Source organism: Cervus canadensis, chromosome 28 (genome assembly GCF_019320065.1).
Source record: "Cervus canadensis isolate Bull #8, Minnesota chromosome 28, ASM1932006v1, whole genome shotgun sequence".
Lineage (NCBI taxonomy): Eukaryota > Metazoa > Chordata > Mammalia > Artiodactyla > Cervidae > Cervus > Cervus canadensis.
The window spans coordinates 9017397-9035942 of record NC_057413.1 but is presented as its reverse complement, the minus strand read 5'-3'; the positions used below and the strand labels follow the sequence as shown (position 1 = coordinate 9035942).

General features: G+C 40.6%; 1 protein-coding gene across 3 annotated transcripts; it reads left to right on the top strand.

The window, feature by feature from the left end:
* The first annotated feature begins 371 nt into the window (after positions 1-371).
* Positions 372-18147, top strand: MCUR1 (mitochondrial calcium uniporter regulator 1). 3 transcript variants are annotated; one of them, XM_043450004.1, is made up of 9 exons: positions 381-948; positions 7116-7271; positions 10399-10502; positions 11053-11154; positions 12142-12183; positions 12966-13037; positions 15567-15620; positions 16989-17103; positions 18070-18147. In XM_043450004.1, exons 1-9 carry the CDS (start codon positions 510-512, stop codon positions 18123-18125), a joined length of 1140 nt encoding a protein of 379 aa, XP_043305939.1. In that variant the 5' UTR covers positions 381-509; the 3' UTR covers positions 18126-18147. The 3 variants fall into 3 exon arrangements, with proteins under 3 accessions (XP_043305941.1, XP_043305939.1, XP_043305940.1); XM_043450005.1 differs by having other exon boundaries at positions 383-948; positions 7152-7271; XM_043450006.1 differs by lacking the exons at positions 15567-15620; positions 16989-17103; positions 18070-18147 and having other exon boundaries at positions 372-948; positions 12831-12968.
* The last annotated feature ends 399 nt before the right edge of the window (positions 18148-18546 follow it).

Sequence of the window (18546 nt, the reverse complement as noted above, 5' to 3'; positions counted from 1 at the left end):
GAATATTCATTAGAAGGACTGGTGTTGAAGCTGAAACTCCTATACTTTGGCCACCTGATGCGAAAAGGGGACGACAGAGGATGAGATGGTTGGATGGCATCACCGACTCAATGGGCATGAGTTTGAGTAAACTCCGGGAGTTGGTGATGGACAGGGAGGCCTGGCGTGCTGCAGTCCATGGGGTCGCAAAGAGTCGGACACGCATGAGCGACTGAATTGAACTGAAGACGAGCCCGCCCCCGGCCCCTGCTCTGCCCCGCCTACCCACCCAGCCCCGGCCCCGGCGCGCCCAGAGCTCCGCCTCCCCGCCCAGCCCCGCCCTCCGGCGCGGGCCCCGAGCCCCGCCTCTCCGCCCAGCCCCGCCCCCGGCGTGGGCCCCGAGCCTAGCCCGGCGGGCAGGAAAGGGCGGGCTCGGCGCCGCCGCCCGTGCTCGCTTCTGCCGTAGGTGTCGGGTGGGGGCCGCGCGTGACCGGCATGAGCGCGCTCCCGGGCCAGTGACCGAGTCGGGGATGGACTGCGGCTCCGTCGCGGCCGAGAGGCCGAAGCACCCGTCCGTCCGCCGGCGGCCGCTGCTCCTCCTGGCCGCCGGCCGCGCTGGAGGCCCGGGCGGCCGCGGAATTCCCGCGCGCCGCCTCCTGCCCGCGCTCCCCGGCGGTCCGGGGGCGCTGCGCCCCGGCGCTCAGGCGGCCCGCGGCGGCGCGGCACGTGCCTCCCCGCTGCTCCTCCTCCTTCTGGTGCCCTGCCCGCGCCGGGCGGCCGCGGCCCCGCGTCGGCCGCCGGCGGACTGGGAGCGTCCGCGCGCCGGGCCCCCGGCACCCCCGGGACCCCCGGCCGGGCGCGGCGGCGTGTGGAGAAGCCAGCCGGGCCTGGCCCCAGGCCTCGCGGGTGCGGCGGGCGCGCTCCCCCGGTGCATCGGCCGGGTGGCCGCCCTGGCGTCCTCCAGGAGAGGTGAGGGCCGGGCCGGGGCGGCGGGAGCTGGGCGGGCCGGCCGAGGTCGCCGGGCTCCTCCCGGGCGTGGGGACTGTCCGGTCCCGCCGTCTGGGCCGCGGGGCCAGCCTGGGCTTCCCCAGACGGGAAGGTCCGTACCCTCCGGGAGGCGGGCGCCCAGTGTCCGGCGCAGGCAGTGACTGATGGCTGCGGGAAGCGGGTGCGTAATTGCAGATCCCCCGGGTCGGGTGCACGCAGGGCGTGTAGCAGGTTTGCGATGGGAGGCGCGAAGCGATGGGAGACTAAGGGATTGCTTCGCTGTTTAATTTTAGACCCTCGTTTGGGTTCATTACTCTGCCTGGCATTTTCCTAGGTACTCAGGGTGTATCGGTCAGCAAACTCTTTTCCTTCTCGGAGCTTAATTCTAGCAAAGGAGATTATATGTATATAATATAATAACGTTAGCTCAGACAGTAAAGAGTCTGCCTACAATTTGGGAGACCCGGGTCCGACCCCTGGGTCGGGAAGATCCTCTGGAGAAGGAAATGGCAACCCACTCCAGTATTCATGCCTGGAAAGTCCCATGGACCGAGGAGCCTGGTAGGCTACAGTCCATGGGGTTGCAAAGAGTCGGACACGACTGAGCGACTTCACTTTCACTTTCGTATATATTTTATATATAATTATATATATAATATCTGATTAATGCTATCGGAAAATATATAGGGGGTAAATGTTGGGAAGTGGAGTGGTCCTCCAGTTACTAATTTAAATGGAGTCCTCCGTATAAGCTTCATTGAGGAGTTAGCATTTGATTAAATACCTTGAGAACCTGAGATCAATCACTGCCCTGCTTGAGTTGAGGAAAGTCTGAGCAGACTCAGTGTACTAGATTTAAAACTGCTGATTAAAAAAAAAATCATTTGGGGTAATCGTTATTAATTAGCAAAAGTCTAACTTTGGGAAATCTATACATATACATCAGTGGCTCTCCGTAACCACACTGATGGCTATTTAAAAAATATTTTCCTCAACAGAAATGCTCGGTAAGTGTTGGTTGCTTCTGAAATTTAAGAATATCTTTGGCTGGGCAAGAAACTGGTTAGTAGGGCAAAGCGTGAAGGACGAGTTATGTAGGAGACTGGGAGATGAGTGGTCAGAGGTCAGTGTGCTGCAGTAATTGTGTCTTTATTTCTGTACTTTGCCTTTTGTTGCCCTTTTTTGACAAGCTAGTAACTTGTGATTTCTTTTCCTCTCATGATGCCATCAGCTAATGAGAATTTTGCTTCTTGGTCTTCAGCCTAGCAGTCTGTTTGGTGTCCGGGATTCTCCGTAGAGCTACTTAGACCTAAGGATGGTTTGTGAATAGGAACTTTGTGCTTGCTTTCTTCCTCTCTCCAGGGCTAACTTTGGGCTTCTTTTGTGTATGTGTTTCAATATCCTTTGATGTGCTGAAGGTCCCCAAAGGAGAATTACATATCATAGCTCAATTTCCTTGTTTCCTGGTTATTAATTCTGGGAATTCATAGTTCTCGGACCTCAATTTGTTGTCACAATAAAGAAGGAATGGTGGCCCAGAGCTGCTTCTGGTGCCAGAGTACTGCTGTGTCCCTAGGCCCTGCCCTGTGATGGAGGCAAGATAGACTTCAACTTCCATCAGCCCAGGTTGGAAGGTCAAGTGTCACGTGACTAGGCTGTCTCCATTTTTCAGCCGATAATATTTATTTAAAATAAGCTTGCAGTATTGTTTTAAATTACATGAATGATTACTGTTATTAGGAAAAAGGAATTTGGGACTAGAATAATTGTATCACTTTTCACAAGCCAGTTCTAGTCACAAATATTTTCAAGCTCTCTAACCCATGGAACAGTCCAACACGGTTCTGAAATGGGTGGGGGGGGAAGCTGTAAAGAGCCCTGTAAGAGGTGCATTCATTCATTCACCTGCCATCCAGCTCGGGCTGTTCTGTGTCAGGGTGTTTTCTCATAGAGGCCAGTTTTTGCCCAGAGCTGGAACTAAAGGATGAAAAAAGAGGTGCCAAATTTAAGTGACCTCACTTATGTGAAAAGGGAAAATAGTAGGTGAAGAGGAGATTAGTTCATCTCAAACTTTCTTTATAGACAGATCTGGATCTTAAAATTCATACAGTTGGATGTTTTGTTAAGTTATTTCTAGCCTGCAATGTACCAGGACCTCTGCTAAATGCTAGTGATACAAAAATAACTGACTGGACACTCTTGGGGAGCTTGGAATGATATACAGACATGAAAATAAATGTAATTAAGTGCTATGATGGGGTTGTCTGTCCTGGGCTGAGAACACAGATAAGGAAGGAATACAGGCTGCTCCCTTACCTGGGGGCAGTTAGCAGAGAGAACCTTACAGGGTAGCATAATGCCCTGCCCAGAACATAATGGGTGCTTAGCACATTGTCAGATTAGATGAAGAGAGGTAAAAGGGATGCTTAAAATTTACCAGTTGAGAAAGGGGGACAAGCCAAGCTTAAGGATGGAGTACAGAGTCTGAAAGTGCAGGAATCAGAATAGCTTAGGTGGCCAGAACAAAAGCTGAAAGGGGGAGTGGGCTAAATTAGGATGAGTTTTGTGTGTCTTACCAAGGGCCTTATACTGTAGGCGAGTGCTTCTTTGAATCTCAGCAACTCTCAAGTTTTTTTGTTTGTTTTGTTTTTACTGTTTGATACACACATACATACAGCAGTTGCTGCATTTTATGTTTTGTTGGTCTGCAAACAGTGCTTGGTACAAAGTGATTATTGGTTCCCTGGTCCTTTTCTTGGTACAGACTGACTGCAGCCACCCAACTCTCTCCAGTAACTTGGGAACCACTGCTGCCCTCTTACGAAAAGCATCAGATCTGTAGGGTCCTGTCCATGTCACATTTTTGATTACTTGGAATTTCCTTTGACTGTTTAGGGGTTGAGAATAAGAGTTGATCAGCTGAAGTATGTTTAGAAGAGCTACTGAGAAAACCTTTGAACTCTGAATTAGTAGATGACTATTCTGTCTTCTCTCACTCTTCTACAACACCTGGCATCTTAGAAAAGTCAGAACAAAGATGTAGTAAGGTTTTCATATTCAGTTCAGTTCAGTCACTCAGTCTTGTCTGACTCTTTGCGACCGCACGGACTGCAGCACGCCAGGCTTCTCTGTCCATCACCAACTCCTAGAGCTTACTCAAACTCATGTCCATCAAGCCAGTTGATGCCATCCAACCTCTGTCATCCTCTGTCATCCCCTTCTCCTCCTGCCTTCAATCATTCCCAGCATCAGGGTCTTTTCAGTGAGTCAATTCTTCGAATCAGGTGGCCAAAGTATTGGAGTTTCAGCTTCAGCATCAGTCCTTCCAATGAATATTCAAAACTGATTTCCTTTAGGATGGACTGGTTTTTATATAGCTATGTTTATTACATTTAAATGAAAGATTTTTATTTTATATTGTCCATCTTTTTCTTTTGCTGTCAATTTTAGAATGCTTGTAAGAAGAAGAAACTATTACATTTAAATGGCGTTTCTTGACAAAAATTACAAGTTCATTTTGCAGTTGTTCCATGTCTTTTTAAAACTGTTTTTGTAGCTTGTGGAATACAAAGGCCAGGAAACCATTACTATGCTACCTCCTTCAAATGAGCACCTGGAGGGACTTCCTGGGCTGTCCAGTGGTTAGGACTCCACCCTTCAAGTAGAGGGGCTGCAGGTTCAATCCCTGGTCAGGGAACTAGGATATCACATATCATGAGGAGTGGCCAAAAAAATTTAAAAAAACAAATGAGCATCTTGAAACAAATTTGCAAAACAGGTTGGATCTGTGGTTCAACACACAGAAATTCATACAACAGGTAATATATGAATTGTTAGAACATGTCTCCCCGAAGGTAGAGTTTTACAAAGTCAAGGAAAGAAAACTACAGACAAATATCTGTTATGAAAATACTAGCAAACCAAATCCAGCGATATGTAAGAGGGAGTCAACACCATGACCAAGTGGGCTTCCGTCTCAAGAACAGCAGGTTCACTTAATCATCAGAAAATCAACACATGCAGTATACCATATTCACTGTGTAAAGGAGAGAAACTACGTGATCATGGGAAAAGATGAAGAATCTGATGAAATCCATAATCCATTCGTGTTAAAGAACATGTGACAAATTTGGGTCAAAAGGAACCTGCCTCACCTGATTAAGCGCATCCGAAACACCCGTAGTGAACTTCATACTTAATGGTGAAAGACAGATTGTTCTCCCCGCAAAGTCAGGAACAAGGATGTCTGCTCTCACTATTCGATTGAACACTGTATCAGACGTTCTAGCCAGGGCAGTTAAGCAAGAAAGTGAAAAGGGACCCAGATTGTAAAAGAAGTAGATTATCACTATTCACAGATGACATGACCTTGTAGGTGGAAAACTCTAAGGAATTCATTAAAATACTTTCACAGCTGATACACAAATTTAGCAAGATTGCAGGATACGAGATCAACATACAAATTGTACAAAAACAAAACTCAGTCGTATTTTTATTTACCAGCAGTAAACAGTCTGAAAAATCTAAAGAACAATTTCAGTAACAGCATCAAAAAGAATAAAATCCTTAAACTTAACAACAACAACAAAAGTTATATTCTGAAATTTCTATATAACATTATTAAAGGAATTAAAGATCTAAATAAATAGGCATCCCATGTTCATGGTTGGAAGACTTTAATATTTTTAAGATGGCGCTACTTCCCCAAATTGACCTACAGATTTAACACAGTCTCTATCACAGTTCCAAGTAGCTTCTTTGCAGAAATTGATACAATATAATCCTAAAATTCATATGGAAATGCAATGGGCTCAAAATAGCCAAGGCAATCTCGAAAAAGAACAAAGAGAACTCACTTCCTGGTGTCAAAACTTATTAAAGAGCTACAAGTAATCAAGAAAATGGGGCACTAGCGGATGGACAGACACATAGATCAGTGGAATAGACTGGGGAATCCACAGATAAACCCACCCACTTAAAATCGGTTGAATCTTTGATGAGAGTCACAAGACAATTTAAGGGGGAAAATAGCGCTGAGACAACTGGACATCCACCTGTGAAAGGATGAAGTTGAACCCCCATCTCACACCATATACAAAAACTCTCAAATGGATCAAAGACCTCAATGTGAGCGCCACAACTGCAAAACCCTTAGAAAACAGATGTAAATCTCTGTGCTCACATCAGCCAGTGGCTTCTTAGATGTGACACCAAAAGCAAAAGGACCAACAGAAAAAGATAAATTGGACTTACTTAAAATAAAAATTTTTTATGCTTCAAAAGGCACCATCAAGGAAGTAAAAGCCAATCCACAGAATGAGAATATTTGCAAATTACACATTTGATAAGGAATATGTATCTTAAGATATATTTTAAAAAAAACCTCTCAGTAATGAAAAGATAGCCCATTTTTTAAAAAATGGGCAAAGGGTCTGAAATTATATCTCTCCAAAGATAGACAGATGGCCAGTAAGCACATGAAAAGATGTTTCGCATCATTAACTGTCAGGGAAATGCAAATCAAAACTACAGAGAGATACCACTTGACACCCACTAGGATAATTATCTTAAAAAAAGACAGATGATAATAATGTTGAGGATGTGGAGAAATTAGAGCCTTCATACAGTTAGTCCTTCAACTGGTGACTACATTAAAAAAAAAAAAAACTGGTATATCTGTACAATGAAATATTATTCGGCAATAAAAGGAAATAAGATACTGACATAGAACGCAGTGGGGTGAACCTCGAAAATGCCACTCTGTGTGAAAGAAACCAGCCACAAGATATCATATACCTAATGACTCTGTTCAAATGAGATGTCCAGAGTGGGCAAATTCATCGAGACAGAAAATAGATTGAGGGATTGCCGAGGTGGGGGGCGGGGGGGACACAGAGTAGGGGAATTAGGGTAGCTAGAGGGTCTAGGATTTCTTTGGGATTGATGAAAGTATTCTAAAGTTAGTTGTGGGTCAGTTGCACAGCTTTGTAAATATACTGAAAGCAACTGAAGTACGCATTGGAAATGGGTGAGTCGTATGATGTGAGGTGTGTCTCAATAAAGCCGTTGTTAATTTAACAAACAGGCTTTTGAGGTAGGCCTTGTTTTTTGCTTTTTCCTGATGCTGAGCTGCTCTTGTTTACCATCAGGTCCCGTTTTGAACCACAGTGTCCTTTGCTTCCTAGAGCTGAGCCTCTGCGCTGGGAGCCTGCAGCTGGACAGCAGAAGGAGAGAGTTCACCTCTTCCGGGGACAGGAAGCGCTACTTCGACACCCATGCCTTAGTGTGTGTGCTGGAGGAGAATGGTAATCCTCTGCCAGTCGTCACTCGGTGCCATCGGGAAACACTACCTTACGGCTTCCTCATGGTCTTACCTAATTTCTCATACTTCTCTTTGACTTTGAAGTCTACAAGGTCGCCTTTGGATCCATCTCCATTTTTTTTAAGTCCTTGTTTTTTGCTGTTTAAGGGCATTTTTGCTTCATCCGTACAACTGAGACTTTTCTCCTACGTCTTCTGTTTGTCCAAGTGAAGTGTATGTTTATATCATCACTCCGGAAGTATAGTATTACAGGTTAAAAATTCAACACAAGCCAGCAAAACTCAGGAATAACTCCTAGGACAGCTGTCTAAGGCCAGAAGGGACAGTTTTATTCCTGTGCATCTCGTGTGCTCTAAAATTTTTCGTGAAATTAAAATGTTGCAGAGCAGCAGTTATTGATCATTTCAGCTTACTGTGGTTTTAAAAAAATATTCAGACTGACATTTTCTCTTCGTGCTGTTGAACCAACTAATGTAAAAGATTACTTCGACATGTATGGCAGCTATTGAAAGTACACTTAGTATATAGGGAGCAGTCTCATATTTAATCTTGTCTAGACAAATGCACAGTGTAAATTGAATACATATTATATTGATAATTCTTTATACTGTGAACACATAGACTCTCAGATTCCATAGCTTATGCCTTTGAAATAAATCAGTCTGTGCTATTGTATAGTCATCCATCCAGTTGTGCATCTTCATATCTGAAAAGCTGCCCCGTGTTGATGTTCTTTACCTGCCCAGAACACGGTGATGGGGTGGGTCCTTCTGTGCGTCCGTGGGTTGGTTAGCAGCTCTGGGTTCAGGCTCTGCCAGCTTCCAGCTTCGTGGCCTCACAGTCTTTCTCCCTTCTCAGTTCCCAGCCGCCCACCTTTGGAGCATGGGTGTACTAAGGATTCCAGAGAGCCCTTGTGAGTGTGAAGTCATGTCCTTGAATGCACATTGGGAAAACTGTCAACATGCTCTGTGATCATTTTTACAGCTTTTTCTTCTCAAACTTGAAACAGTCAGCCTTTTCCACCATGACTTCTTTCTACTCAGAATTTAAAAAGAAAAGTAGAAGTAAGAGGGGCATCTAAAATTATCTTGATAAGCAGAAGTCTTTTCACTTTTCTTTTTCGTTCCTTTTTTCTTTTTCATGGATCTTTTGTTCTTGTATTCAAAGTAACCAATTATAAAAAATACATTCCAGAGATAATAGGGACATCTCTACATGGACTAGATGTCTGATGATATTAAGAGAACGTCATTCATTTTGTTAAGCGTGACTATGGCCGGGGTAGCTGCAGTGGACCCAAATCCTTTCTCCCATGAAAGGTGGGGTTTGTTTCTCTTCCTAACTTTCAGAATCCATTTATTTATTTTTGACAATTTGATGTTGAATGTTTCAATATATGTACTTCCTATTTTTCTTGATATAAAACCCTGGCCTGTGAGTATTTGCCTATTTCAAAACAAGTGATGTAAGGACCCCACTGGGTGTAGGATGTGAAAGTGCTTACCTGGATGATGGCTGGGTTAGGGTAAGACCAGGAAGGATCCCTTGGGGAATGTTCTGTCCTTTATCCTTTTTTTTCCCCCTCTGGAGTTATGTCTCCTGATTCACAGAACTTCCTCTGTCCATAATCTCACTGGCCCTGATTTTGTCCCACCTCTCTTTACTATTAATACAAAGAATTCATTTGCATCTGGTATCCCAGAAATTGTCAGGCTTAACTTCTCCTTATTCTTATCCTTTCTCCTCCTGTAGGTAGTTCTAAATTATAAGGCTGTAAAGTTTATCTCTTTTCTTACCAGTGTAAGTCCACTTTGGTTTCTCTTTTTCTTTTCTTTATAATCCCCAAGCCTAATTATGTTTAATTATGAACTCTTATTAATAAATTTTAAAAATTGCAAAAGACTTGCTGATTTTTTAAAAATTAGGAAAACAGAAAAGAACCAAGAAAAACTACCCTGAATCCCAGTGCCAGAGCTAAACTGTTAACATTTGAGTGATGTTTTTTGCTAGCTGTTCATGACCCACACATTGAAAATAAAAAGATTTTGAATAAAGTGAAAAGAATAGGTTTTTGGAGGTCTTTTTGTCTTCTTTGAATTTGTTTCTTTGTTCTTTTTTCGTATAGTCCCATGCTTAATCTCGTCCAGATTGAATCAGGTATAACTTTATCCAGACAAATATGCCATGGACTATAAGAATCAGTACGTTCTTCTGAAGTTCTTATAGATGAAAGTATTTAACAAAAAGAATTATATACCAGGTACTTACGCATCTTAAGTATTTAAAATTAAGCATTTTAATTAGAATTTTCAATGGGGAATATGTTAGTACCTAAAGTTATTAAAAACAGTAGCAGTGCTAAGTTGAGTCTTCATGTAATTCAGTTCAGCATCATTTATTGAATATAAAAGAATATATTCTTTCCAATTTGGGCTTTCCTCACTAGTGACTGAGGAAGATTGTGGAGGAAAAAATGTAAGAACTGATTTTGTCTTTTAACATTAAATAAATTAACAGCTCAATTATTATTATATAGCCACTGATTTGACCGATTTGTGTTAGAAATAAAATAAACACACTTTCTCTACTTAATGTAATTGTTTTTTACTAATATATACTAATTAACTAATTTAAAATTAAGTCATCTCCATTGTAGAAAATGAAGACAGCACAGAAGAAAATAACAGCTACGTAGACTCATTCATAAATTACAAAAGCAATAGCTTGTATAATGTCTGTATTTTGAGTCTTGCATCTCTTCACTTGACCTTGCACAGCAGATGTCTCCTGTCGTTAGACGTTCCCGGAAAACATGGTTTTTGACCCCAAGGAGGGATGTCAGGGCTCAGTCCGCCCCACCCCTCATTTTACATGAGGAAACACACATGTACATACTCATGTGTCCTACTTGTCCCAAGGAACAGACACATCACAGCCTGTGACTAGGCTCCATCCTCTTGCCATGCTGAACTTCCAGCTGCTTCTGAATTCAGACATTCACTTGCATGTGTAACTTTGTATTTTCTCCCTTTCTATGAAGGATTTTTTGTTTTTTCACTAATTCTGACAACTACGGTCTCCTGAGTAATTGTCTTTGTGTGTTTGCCTAGGGTTTACTACTCAACAAGCAGAAGTCATTGTATCTGCCTTGATCAAGATCATGGAGGCCAACATGGATATCGTCTACAAAGATATGGTCACCAAGATGCAGCAGGTAGCTCTGCTGGGGCTCTTGAGCAGATTGAGCTAGTGGGCCACCAGGGAAGTCCCAGCATATAGCAATTTTAGTTTAGACAAGAGGCAAATGGCTAGCATGGCATAAAATATATTTATTCAGAGCTATTTTTTCAACTTCTATAGAATCATTAAGTTTGAAAACTAATTCTTCTAGTCAACTATGCAGTGGACATGAGTTTGAGTAAACTCCGGGAGATGGGAAGCCTGGCATGCTGCAGTCCGTGGGGTCACAAAGAATCAGACACAACTGAGCAACTGAACAACAAAATGCTTTAATAAATGGAGACGTGGCCGGAATTATAGCTGGTGGTCCTCTGACTGCCACACTTAACTGATTCATCTGGTGCTGATACTGGCCTTGAGTTCTTACTCTTTTCTCATTACGAGACAGAGGAGGACCTTGCTGAACCTCTTTCTATGTGCCCATGTCCTGGTTTCTCATTAAGATGATCCCAGGTTGAGATGGTAGGAGGTAGGAGGACTTCCTAGGCCAGACAAGGTTATATGTTTCATTTTTCTTTTCCCAGGAGATCACTCTTCAGCAAGTAATGTCTCAGATCGCTAACGTGAAGAAAGATATGATTATTTTGGAGAAGAGTGAATTTTCAGCCCTCAGATCAGAAAATGAGGTAAAACTAAAGAGCCACTCGTATTTATCAAGTGCTTTTCTATTAGGAAATGGAGATATAATGTGCATACACAAAAGTGTACAAAGAAGTGTACACCTCAGTGAATTTTCAGTATGGACTATCAGTCAGATGAAGAGGCAGTTCTTGACCGGCACCCCAAGACCTGCTGTCTCCAGCGTCTGGTCACTCCTCCCACAGCCAAAACCGCTCTCCCAGCTTACATGGCCGTTAACTGGTTTTGCTCTCCCAGAATTCTATCAATGGGATCACAGTGTGTCTTGCAGCAATAGATCACTGTCTTTCATCGTTCATGGTATTGTAGGAACTTGCCGCCTTATTCTACTGTGATGCATATTAGAGTTGTTTCCAGTTTAGGGTTATTATGAATAAGTGCAGCTGTAAAATGTCTCTTCATGTCTTACTTAAAAGTGTGAGCATATGAGATCAGTGTTTAAATAGGTGCTGTCTTCACATCTTTTGTTTTCAGTCCTATTTAGAGTCCCATGAAGGAAGTTCACTTATCACCTGTTGCTCTTGATTTTATAAGAACCCATCTAGCAAAAGATTCCTTCTTTTGCTAGAAAAAAAAGATAAAGTTTGAAACTGTCTTGAAGTCATTTATTTGAGGGCAGAATTAGTTAAAAGGAAACTTGAAAGAGGTACTAAAGCATCTCTGGAAGGAAATGAGACCGTTGAAGACAGTTGTGTTACTAATTGTATGTGGCCTTCAACATGAATTGAAACCCCTCAAGACACGCCATGTCTATAGTACCATCCTGGCATGACCAATGATCATTTCTGCCTCTGAGACTAATCAGTTGCGGTTGTGTTCTAAACATGGCTAAAATTCATGTTGAATTGAGGAAAGAACTTGAAGAACTTGCTCATAAACACATGTTGTAATATTTGTTTATTACCAAGTTTTATGTTTTTCTTCTAACCTTCCAACCATATCCTTGACTGACTTCTTTTTAATGTTTTTTTTAGAAAATAAAACTTGAGCTCCATCGGTTAAAACAGCAAGTAATGGTAAGAGCCTCATTCCTGTTTGCTTGCTCATTTATAGTTACATAAATTCAGTAATAAATGTCCAAAATATTTATGTGTTCCTAAAAAAATTACTTCTGTCTTAAATATTTGTGTGATGTGTCTCAAAAGTACACACGGGAAGATTTAACCGAGAACATAGCCAAAGAATAAGTTACTAATGTCTATAACCAAGTCCGTTAAGAAAATTGTGATCCAGAAGGAATGAAGTCATTTTTAAATAAAATTTTTCTAAAACAGCCAAATGGAATCCTTACATTCTCTTAGGAGAGACTATCTTTAAAAAAATTACATGTGATTTTAAAATGCTGACTAATGCCAGCTGCTTGATTTTTTAAGTGGAAAAGACATTGGTGTTAAATAAGAAAAAGGTTTTGACGAGTGTCAGAAATCTTTATTTGAACCAGAATCTGATATTTCACTTGAGTCCACCTCTGCTTTCCAAAGTTGTCCAGAGAACAGCTTGACTCATAAATTCCACAAGGCGATTGATTTGGGAATCTTGATGTAAAAAGCAACAGTAACCCACTGTGATCTGACTTAAACATGAAAGGGGATTATCTGTATAAATAACCAGGAAGTCCCCGCAGACATGGCTTAACCAGTCTCTTGACCTGCCTCGTCTCCAGCTCCATTTCTCTGCACACCCCGGCCCCTACCCTCGACCCCTCCGGTGGAGCAGTGGACCCAGGCTCACATCCACACCAGCTTTGGATCTCTCACTTGGGATTTCTTTCTGTCTTTGATGTTTGCCCTCCTACTAGGATGAAGTGATCAAAGTCCGAACAGATACCAAATTAGACTTCAATCTAGAAAAGAGCAGAGTGAAAGAACTGGTATGTTTCTTTATTTAAAAATAGAATGTGAATTAATTTCTTTGCATGACAGTACATTTGGTCAAATCTAAGGTTATTTACAATTCATAAGTACTGTTAAATATTTACCTGTATGTGATTGTTAGACATGGTGTTTCTTTATTTCAACTGTATTTTGGATTAGGACTTTAAAAAGTAACTTTAAAATTAAAATCTTGGTCAAGTCAAGTTTGAATCTTGTTTGTTTCAGAGATACTAAACTGTTTATCACTTAGATATGAATAAATTAAGTTTTATCTTGATCTCTTTGCTATTAACTTAAATCTCCACTGGTCCTGATTTTGCAGAAGTTAGGTTGATTATCTGACTTGAATCATATTAAATTATAAATATTAAATAATGTTAAATTCTACATTAAAAATTGAAGGTTTAAAAAATATTTCCATGTTTTTTTAATAGGAAAATCTTAATGAACTTTTTTGCATTGTTTTGAAATGCAAATTCTAAATGATTCTTTAAGTTACGCTAAATTGAAATTTTCTATTAGGAAAAGTAATTGAAAAGTAAAACTTTCATTACCAAAAAGATACCACAAAATATGGGTTGTAAATAAGCAGAAGGGAGAGAGAGAGATATATATATGACATATATCTGTTGTTGTTTACTCACTAAGTCATGTCTGACTATTTTGCAACCCCAGGGACTGTAGCCCTTCTCTGTCCATGGGAATTCCCAGGCATGGAATCTTCCCAACCCAGGGATCGAACCTGCATCTCCTGCATTGGAGTTCTTTACCACTGAGCTACCAGGGAAGCCCCCCCATATGATGTACAAAATAATTATTATGCCAATGTTACCTGCCTTTCTAGTCTTGAAACACTTTTAACCATGAAGAGGAAATCACTTAGTATCGCTAAAATATATAATGATCACTGGCATATGACTAGTTTCTAGACGACGAAAAACTCCTTTGGTTACCTTTGCCCTTAAAGGTTATATATAGGCTTAGCAGGAACTCTGAATCCACTTGATGTAGGAAGATGCCTGTAGCAACAAAGTCAGGAAGGATTAGATCTCAGAGATTGGGAGATGTGGGCTGTGAGCATGGATTAAAATAGTGAATTTATGTGACTTATTAACCTAGCTGAGAAGTCCTTTTTGGTAATCCTAAATTCAGATTACTCTGAAGTGCAGGACAGCAGTATAGCATGAGTTTAACATGCATCGAGGAAGATGCACCAACCCTCTCATTCTTTTGTTTAATGCACTTAGAATACTGTTCCAGCAGCATTGACTGTGGTGATACTTACAGCCAGTTTAGCCTCAAATGCAGTATAGCCTATAAACTGCTTTGGGGTAGAGGGAGGTGGGCCCAGATAGATGCTACTTTTATAATCATGGCAGCGTCCAGATTTAGTCTTTTCTCTTGTGGCTGAGTCGGTATTAGTGAAGGCTGGAATTTTAAGGGATGCAGAAAATCCCATTCCACCCTGCCCTCTGGTGGTAATATGGTGCATAGCTCTCTCTGAAACCCTGGAGATGAGCATTCTTTGGTCCTGCAAGTAGTTCTTGGTTTGGGGTTTGGGTGGTTGGTTTTTTTTAACTTCTAAGCAATGCTGTTTTTATACTCTATCTCCCTGGCAGTCATAGGGGGACATTTATAGCTAGAAAGTTTCTAGAGACTTCAAAAGTATTAATTTTCCCCCTATAACAACAGTGTTAATTTATTGAGGATTTTTTTAATTCTTCACTTTAGTTACTAATTTTTATTTGCTTAGGCAACTCCAGATGCCTACCCCTAAGGAAACATGCCTGATTTTGGTCTCAGTGTTGATAGAATTACACAGTCATTAATAGCAAAAAAGGCAAGATATCATTTTAATTCTGAGTAGAACTAGTCAATTCCCTTAGTAACATTGGATTGTGACAATGCCCACATGGATTTGTATTTTGGTTTTTTTCAGTTAAAACCAACATGTGATGGTTTAGGGTATTTCTTGAATCTGTGTATTTACATAGTGTTTTATAATCAGAAGGCAGCATCTATGTCACAGAATAATAATCTTTGAGATTATTTTTTCCCAACTTTATATCTTTTCTCTTTTGTATAAGCTTCAAATAGTGCCAATTTTGTTTGTAGTTAAGATGGGATAGCTCCTAAATTGAATTGTTACCCTCCTTTTTTCAAGCCTCCCAAAGCTGAAAAGCCTATGACTCAGCATCCATCTAAATTGGTCCCAGGAAATGCTGTTACAATAGTGTGAGGGACTTATAGACATCACAGCAAAGAGATGAAAAGAAAACCAGCAGAGAGAAAGGTAGAAGATGACAAAAGGGAATCTAGATGTTGAAGCAATGAGTAAATATAAATAAGATTTTAAAAAAGATCAAAAGGAGAAGGCAGGGAGGCTGCTTTATCCTAGGGGTGACTACTCATGGTACATATTCTTGGAAGTCCTGAGACCAGATTATTTAAGATACCAGAGAAGGAGGAGAGGAATAAATAAAGGAATAAATCAGAATCTGACCTATGTTACATGTTTGTTTCAGTATTCGTTAAACGAAAGGAAGCTGCTGGAAATAAAAACAGAAATGGTGTCACTGGTAAGGAAAGATTCACTTTTCACCTAGCAGAACTGAAACTCTGCCCATTAAACGCACTAGCTCCTTCTTCCTCCCGCTGGCTACCATCATTCTATTTTCTGCCTCTATGAATTTGACCGCTCTCGGTCCCTCATGTAAGTGGAATCATGCAGTATTTGTCCTTTTGTAACTGGCTTATCTTGCTTAGCTTAATGTCCTCAGGGTCCATCCATGTTGTAGCATGTCAGAATCCCCTTCCTTTTTAAAGCTAAATAATACTCCCTTGTATGGACATACTACATTTTGATTATCATTATGGCCATTGTGAATAGTGCTCTAACTGTGGGCAAGTGGATATCTGTTGGAGTCCCTGTTTTTAATTCTTTTGGGTATACATGCCCAGAAGTGGAGTATCACAGGATTTTTTTGGTACTTAACAAAGGACTTAGTTATTTTAATTGAAGAATAAATAAGGAATGGAGTTGGTTTTTTTTTTTTTTACTATATTTTTAGTTTATGGCATGCATAACTTCTTTTCCGTCCTTATTACCTGGGACCTCTGAAACCTGGAAGAGACTTCCATGAGAGAATACTAAACTCATCCTCTGGAATATTTTACTCCTCCACTCATTTTTTTACTTATTCATTACCTGACCTATTCACCACAGGGGACTACTTACTTGCCCTGGGATTTTTAGTGAAGTATTTCCTATGCTTTTACGCATTCACATTAATGAAATGTTACAAACCCTTTATAACATCAGCCAAACTCACTACCCTTTGGGTGTTAACTGTGTATCTGGTTTAACTATTATATTTGGGAAAGAACTCATATAGGCCCTTGGTATAGCCAAGCCTCATAATAAAACACGTGGTATTTGAATTATAAAAGAAGAAAACTTTTTAAAAATGTGAATAGAAATAGTGTCCGGCAAGCACTGTTGCCTTTAGATTACCTACCTAAGATTCCATTCATTTTTTTAAAGCATGTTTTGTATACTTTTACTGAGAGGAATTCAGAAGGAGGAGGTATATTCATTGCTATTGAGAACACACCAACTTCCTAAACTTGCAAAGCTGCCTATAATTTATAAAAGGTTCCTTCCATCAGTAATCGCACTTGATTCTCTAAACAGCCTTTGTGAAGACAGGGCCAATGTTAATTTTTATCTTTGTTTCAAACTGAAGGAAACAGGCCTAGAGATAGGTAAGGCCCTGGCTAACACAATATAGCATGAAGCTAGTAGAACTCAAGACTAGAGCCCAGGTCTCCTTAATCTGACCATGGGTGTACCTTGACTGCACCCTATCGGGAAGGGACTTAGGGACTGTCAGCAGAGGGAACAAATCCAGTATGGTTCAATGCTGTGAATCTCTTTGTTTTAAAAGCACGCCCAGCAGGATCGGGCCGTCACGCAGACAGACAGGAAGATAGACACCGAGGTTGCTGGCCTTAAAACCATGCTTGAGTCACACAAGCTTGATAATATTAAATATTTAGCAGGTAAGCCGTCTTACATTTAGATAGTTAAAATGAACTGAAAATAAATAAAATTGTAAAGTTTTTTGGCCGAGCCATGCATGATCTTAGTTCCCTGACCAGGGATCAAGCCCATGTGCCTTGAGGTGGAAATGCAGAGTCCTGACCACTGGACCACTAGGGAATTCCCAAGATAAATGTATAAATTAAGTCACAGACAGATACTGCATTTCATTGATTCTAGCGCATTTTTTTCATGCTTTAACATTTCTGAAATTAGAAGGCATCTTACAGTTTCCAATAGATAAAGTATCATACTATTAATGTCATTTTTTTTCTTTCCTTGTAAAGCACATGACTTTATTTACTACTACTCATGGCATCTTAAATTTGATGAGATGCTATCATCAGACGGTAGTTACTGGGAATAATTTTCAGTGACATTCAAGATGGAATATTTTACACACAGTTGAATTGTGATCTTTCTGCTTCAGTGGGTGACACTTCTTATAAGGAGTTCTTTTGCTTTCACAATTTTTGAGCCAAAAGAGGGAAAGATTCACATATCAAAAAAAAAAAATTACTTAACCATTATTTTAACTCAAATTTAACATTTTGGATCAATATATTGAAGTAGAGTAATATTTATAAGTAGAATTTTGCTCACGAAGTTAAAGGGTGTGTCCCTCTGTGGTACATGTGCATTTACTTTGTGACCACAGAATTCTTGGGATTCTTTACATTTATTGAGAAATTTCCTTGGATATTGAACGCATTTGTACTTTGGAGATGATGATATCAGATGAGGGGTTTTTTAATAGCAAGGTGTTTTGTGGAGTGTGGCACATCAGTGAGCAAGCCAGATTTCTTGGATTTGGTTTTACTTTCTTGGAGGATAAATGCCTGTTTTTTTTTTTTAGTAAAATGATGTTCCTGCAAGTAACTTTTAATAGAACTAATACTGTGCACAATTGTTTTTTTTTCTTCCAGGATCTGTATTTACGTGCCTAACAGTAGCTCTGGGATTTTATCGCCTGTGGATATAATAAAGTGTCTATTTAAAGAGCATTCTATTGTTCTGCCTTAAGAATACCAGATTCTTGCTGTACTTTTTTTTTCTCATTTCTAATTATAATGCTGATTTTTAAAATTTAATGCACATTATTTATATTATGCAAATGATGGACATATAACCACGGCAAAGAAGTGAGAAATTTCATAACTGCTTCTTTCATCTCTTCTATTTAGTTAACTTTATAACTCTTGAGTGGTGGAAAAAGCAAGGAGGACTCCACTCCCCTGGACCAGTGAACTCAGTCTAACTTGCAGGACATAGCAACAATAAATATGTGTAGAACTCTGCAATTTTAAATCTTCTGTCTCATCAAGGATTTGGGGTCTCCATGTAAAGGCACAGGAGCTTTACTAAGTGCTGAAGAATCAAGGTAACCAAACCAAGAGCATCAC

Excerpts from the sequence above, each read along its gene's own strand:
- MCUR1 (XM_043450004.1), top strand. The coding sequence starts at position 510 with ATGGACTGCGGCTCCGTCGCGGCCGAGAGGCCGAAGCACCCGTCCGTC. Across the intron at positions 12,184-12,965 it reads GGTTAAAACAGCAAGTAATG|GATGAAGTGATCAAAGTCCG; the intron begins GTAAGAGCCTCA and ends CCCTCCTACTAG. Across the intron at positions 13,038-15,566 it reads AGAGCAGAGTGAAAGAACTG|TATTCGTTAAACGAAAGGAA; the intron begins GTATGTTTCTTT and ends TGTTTGTTTCAG.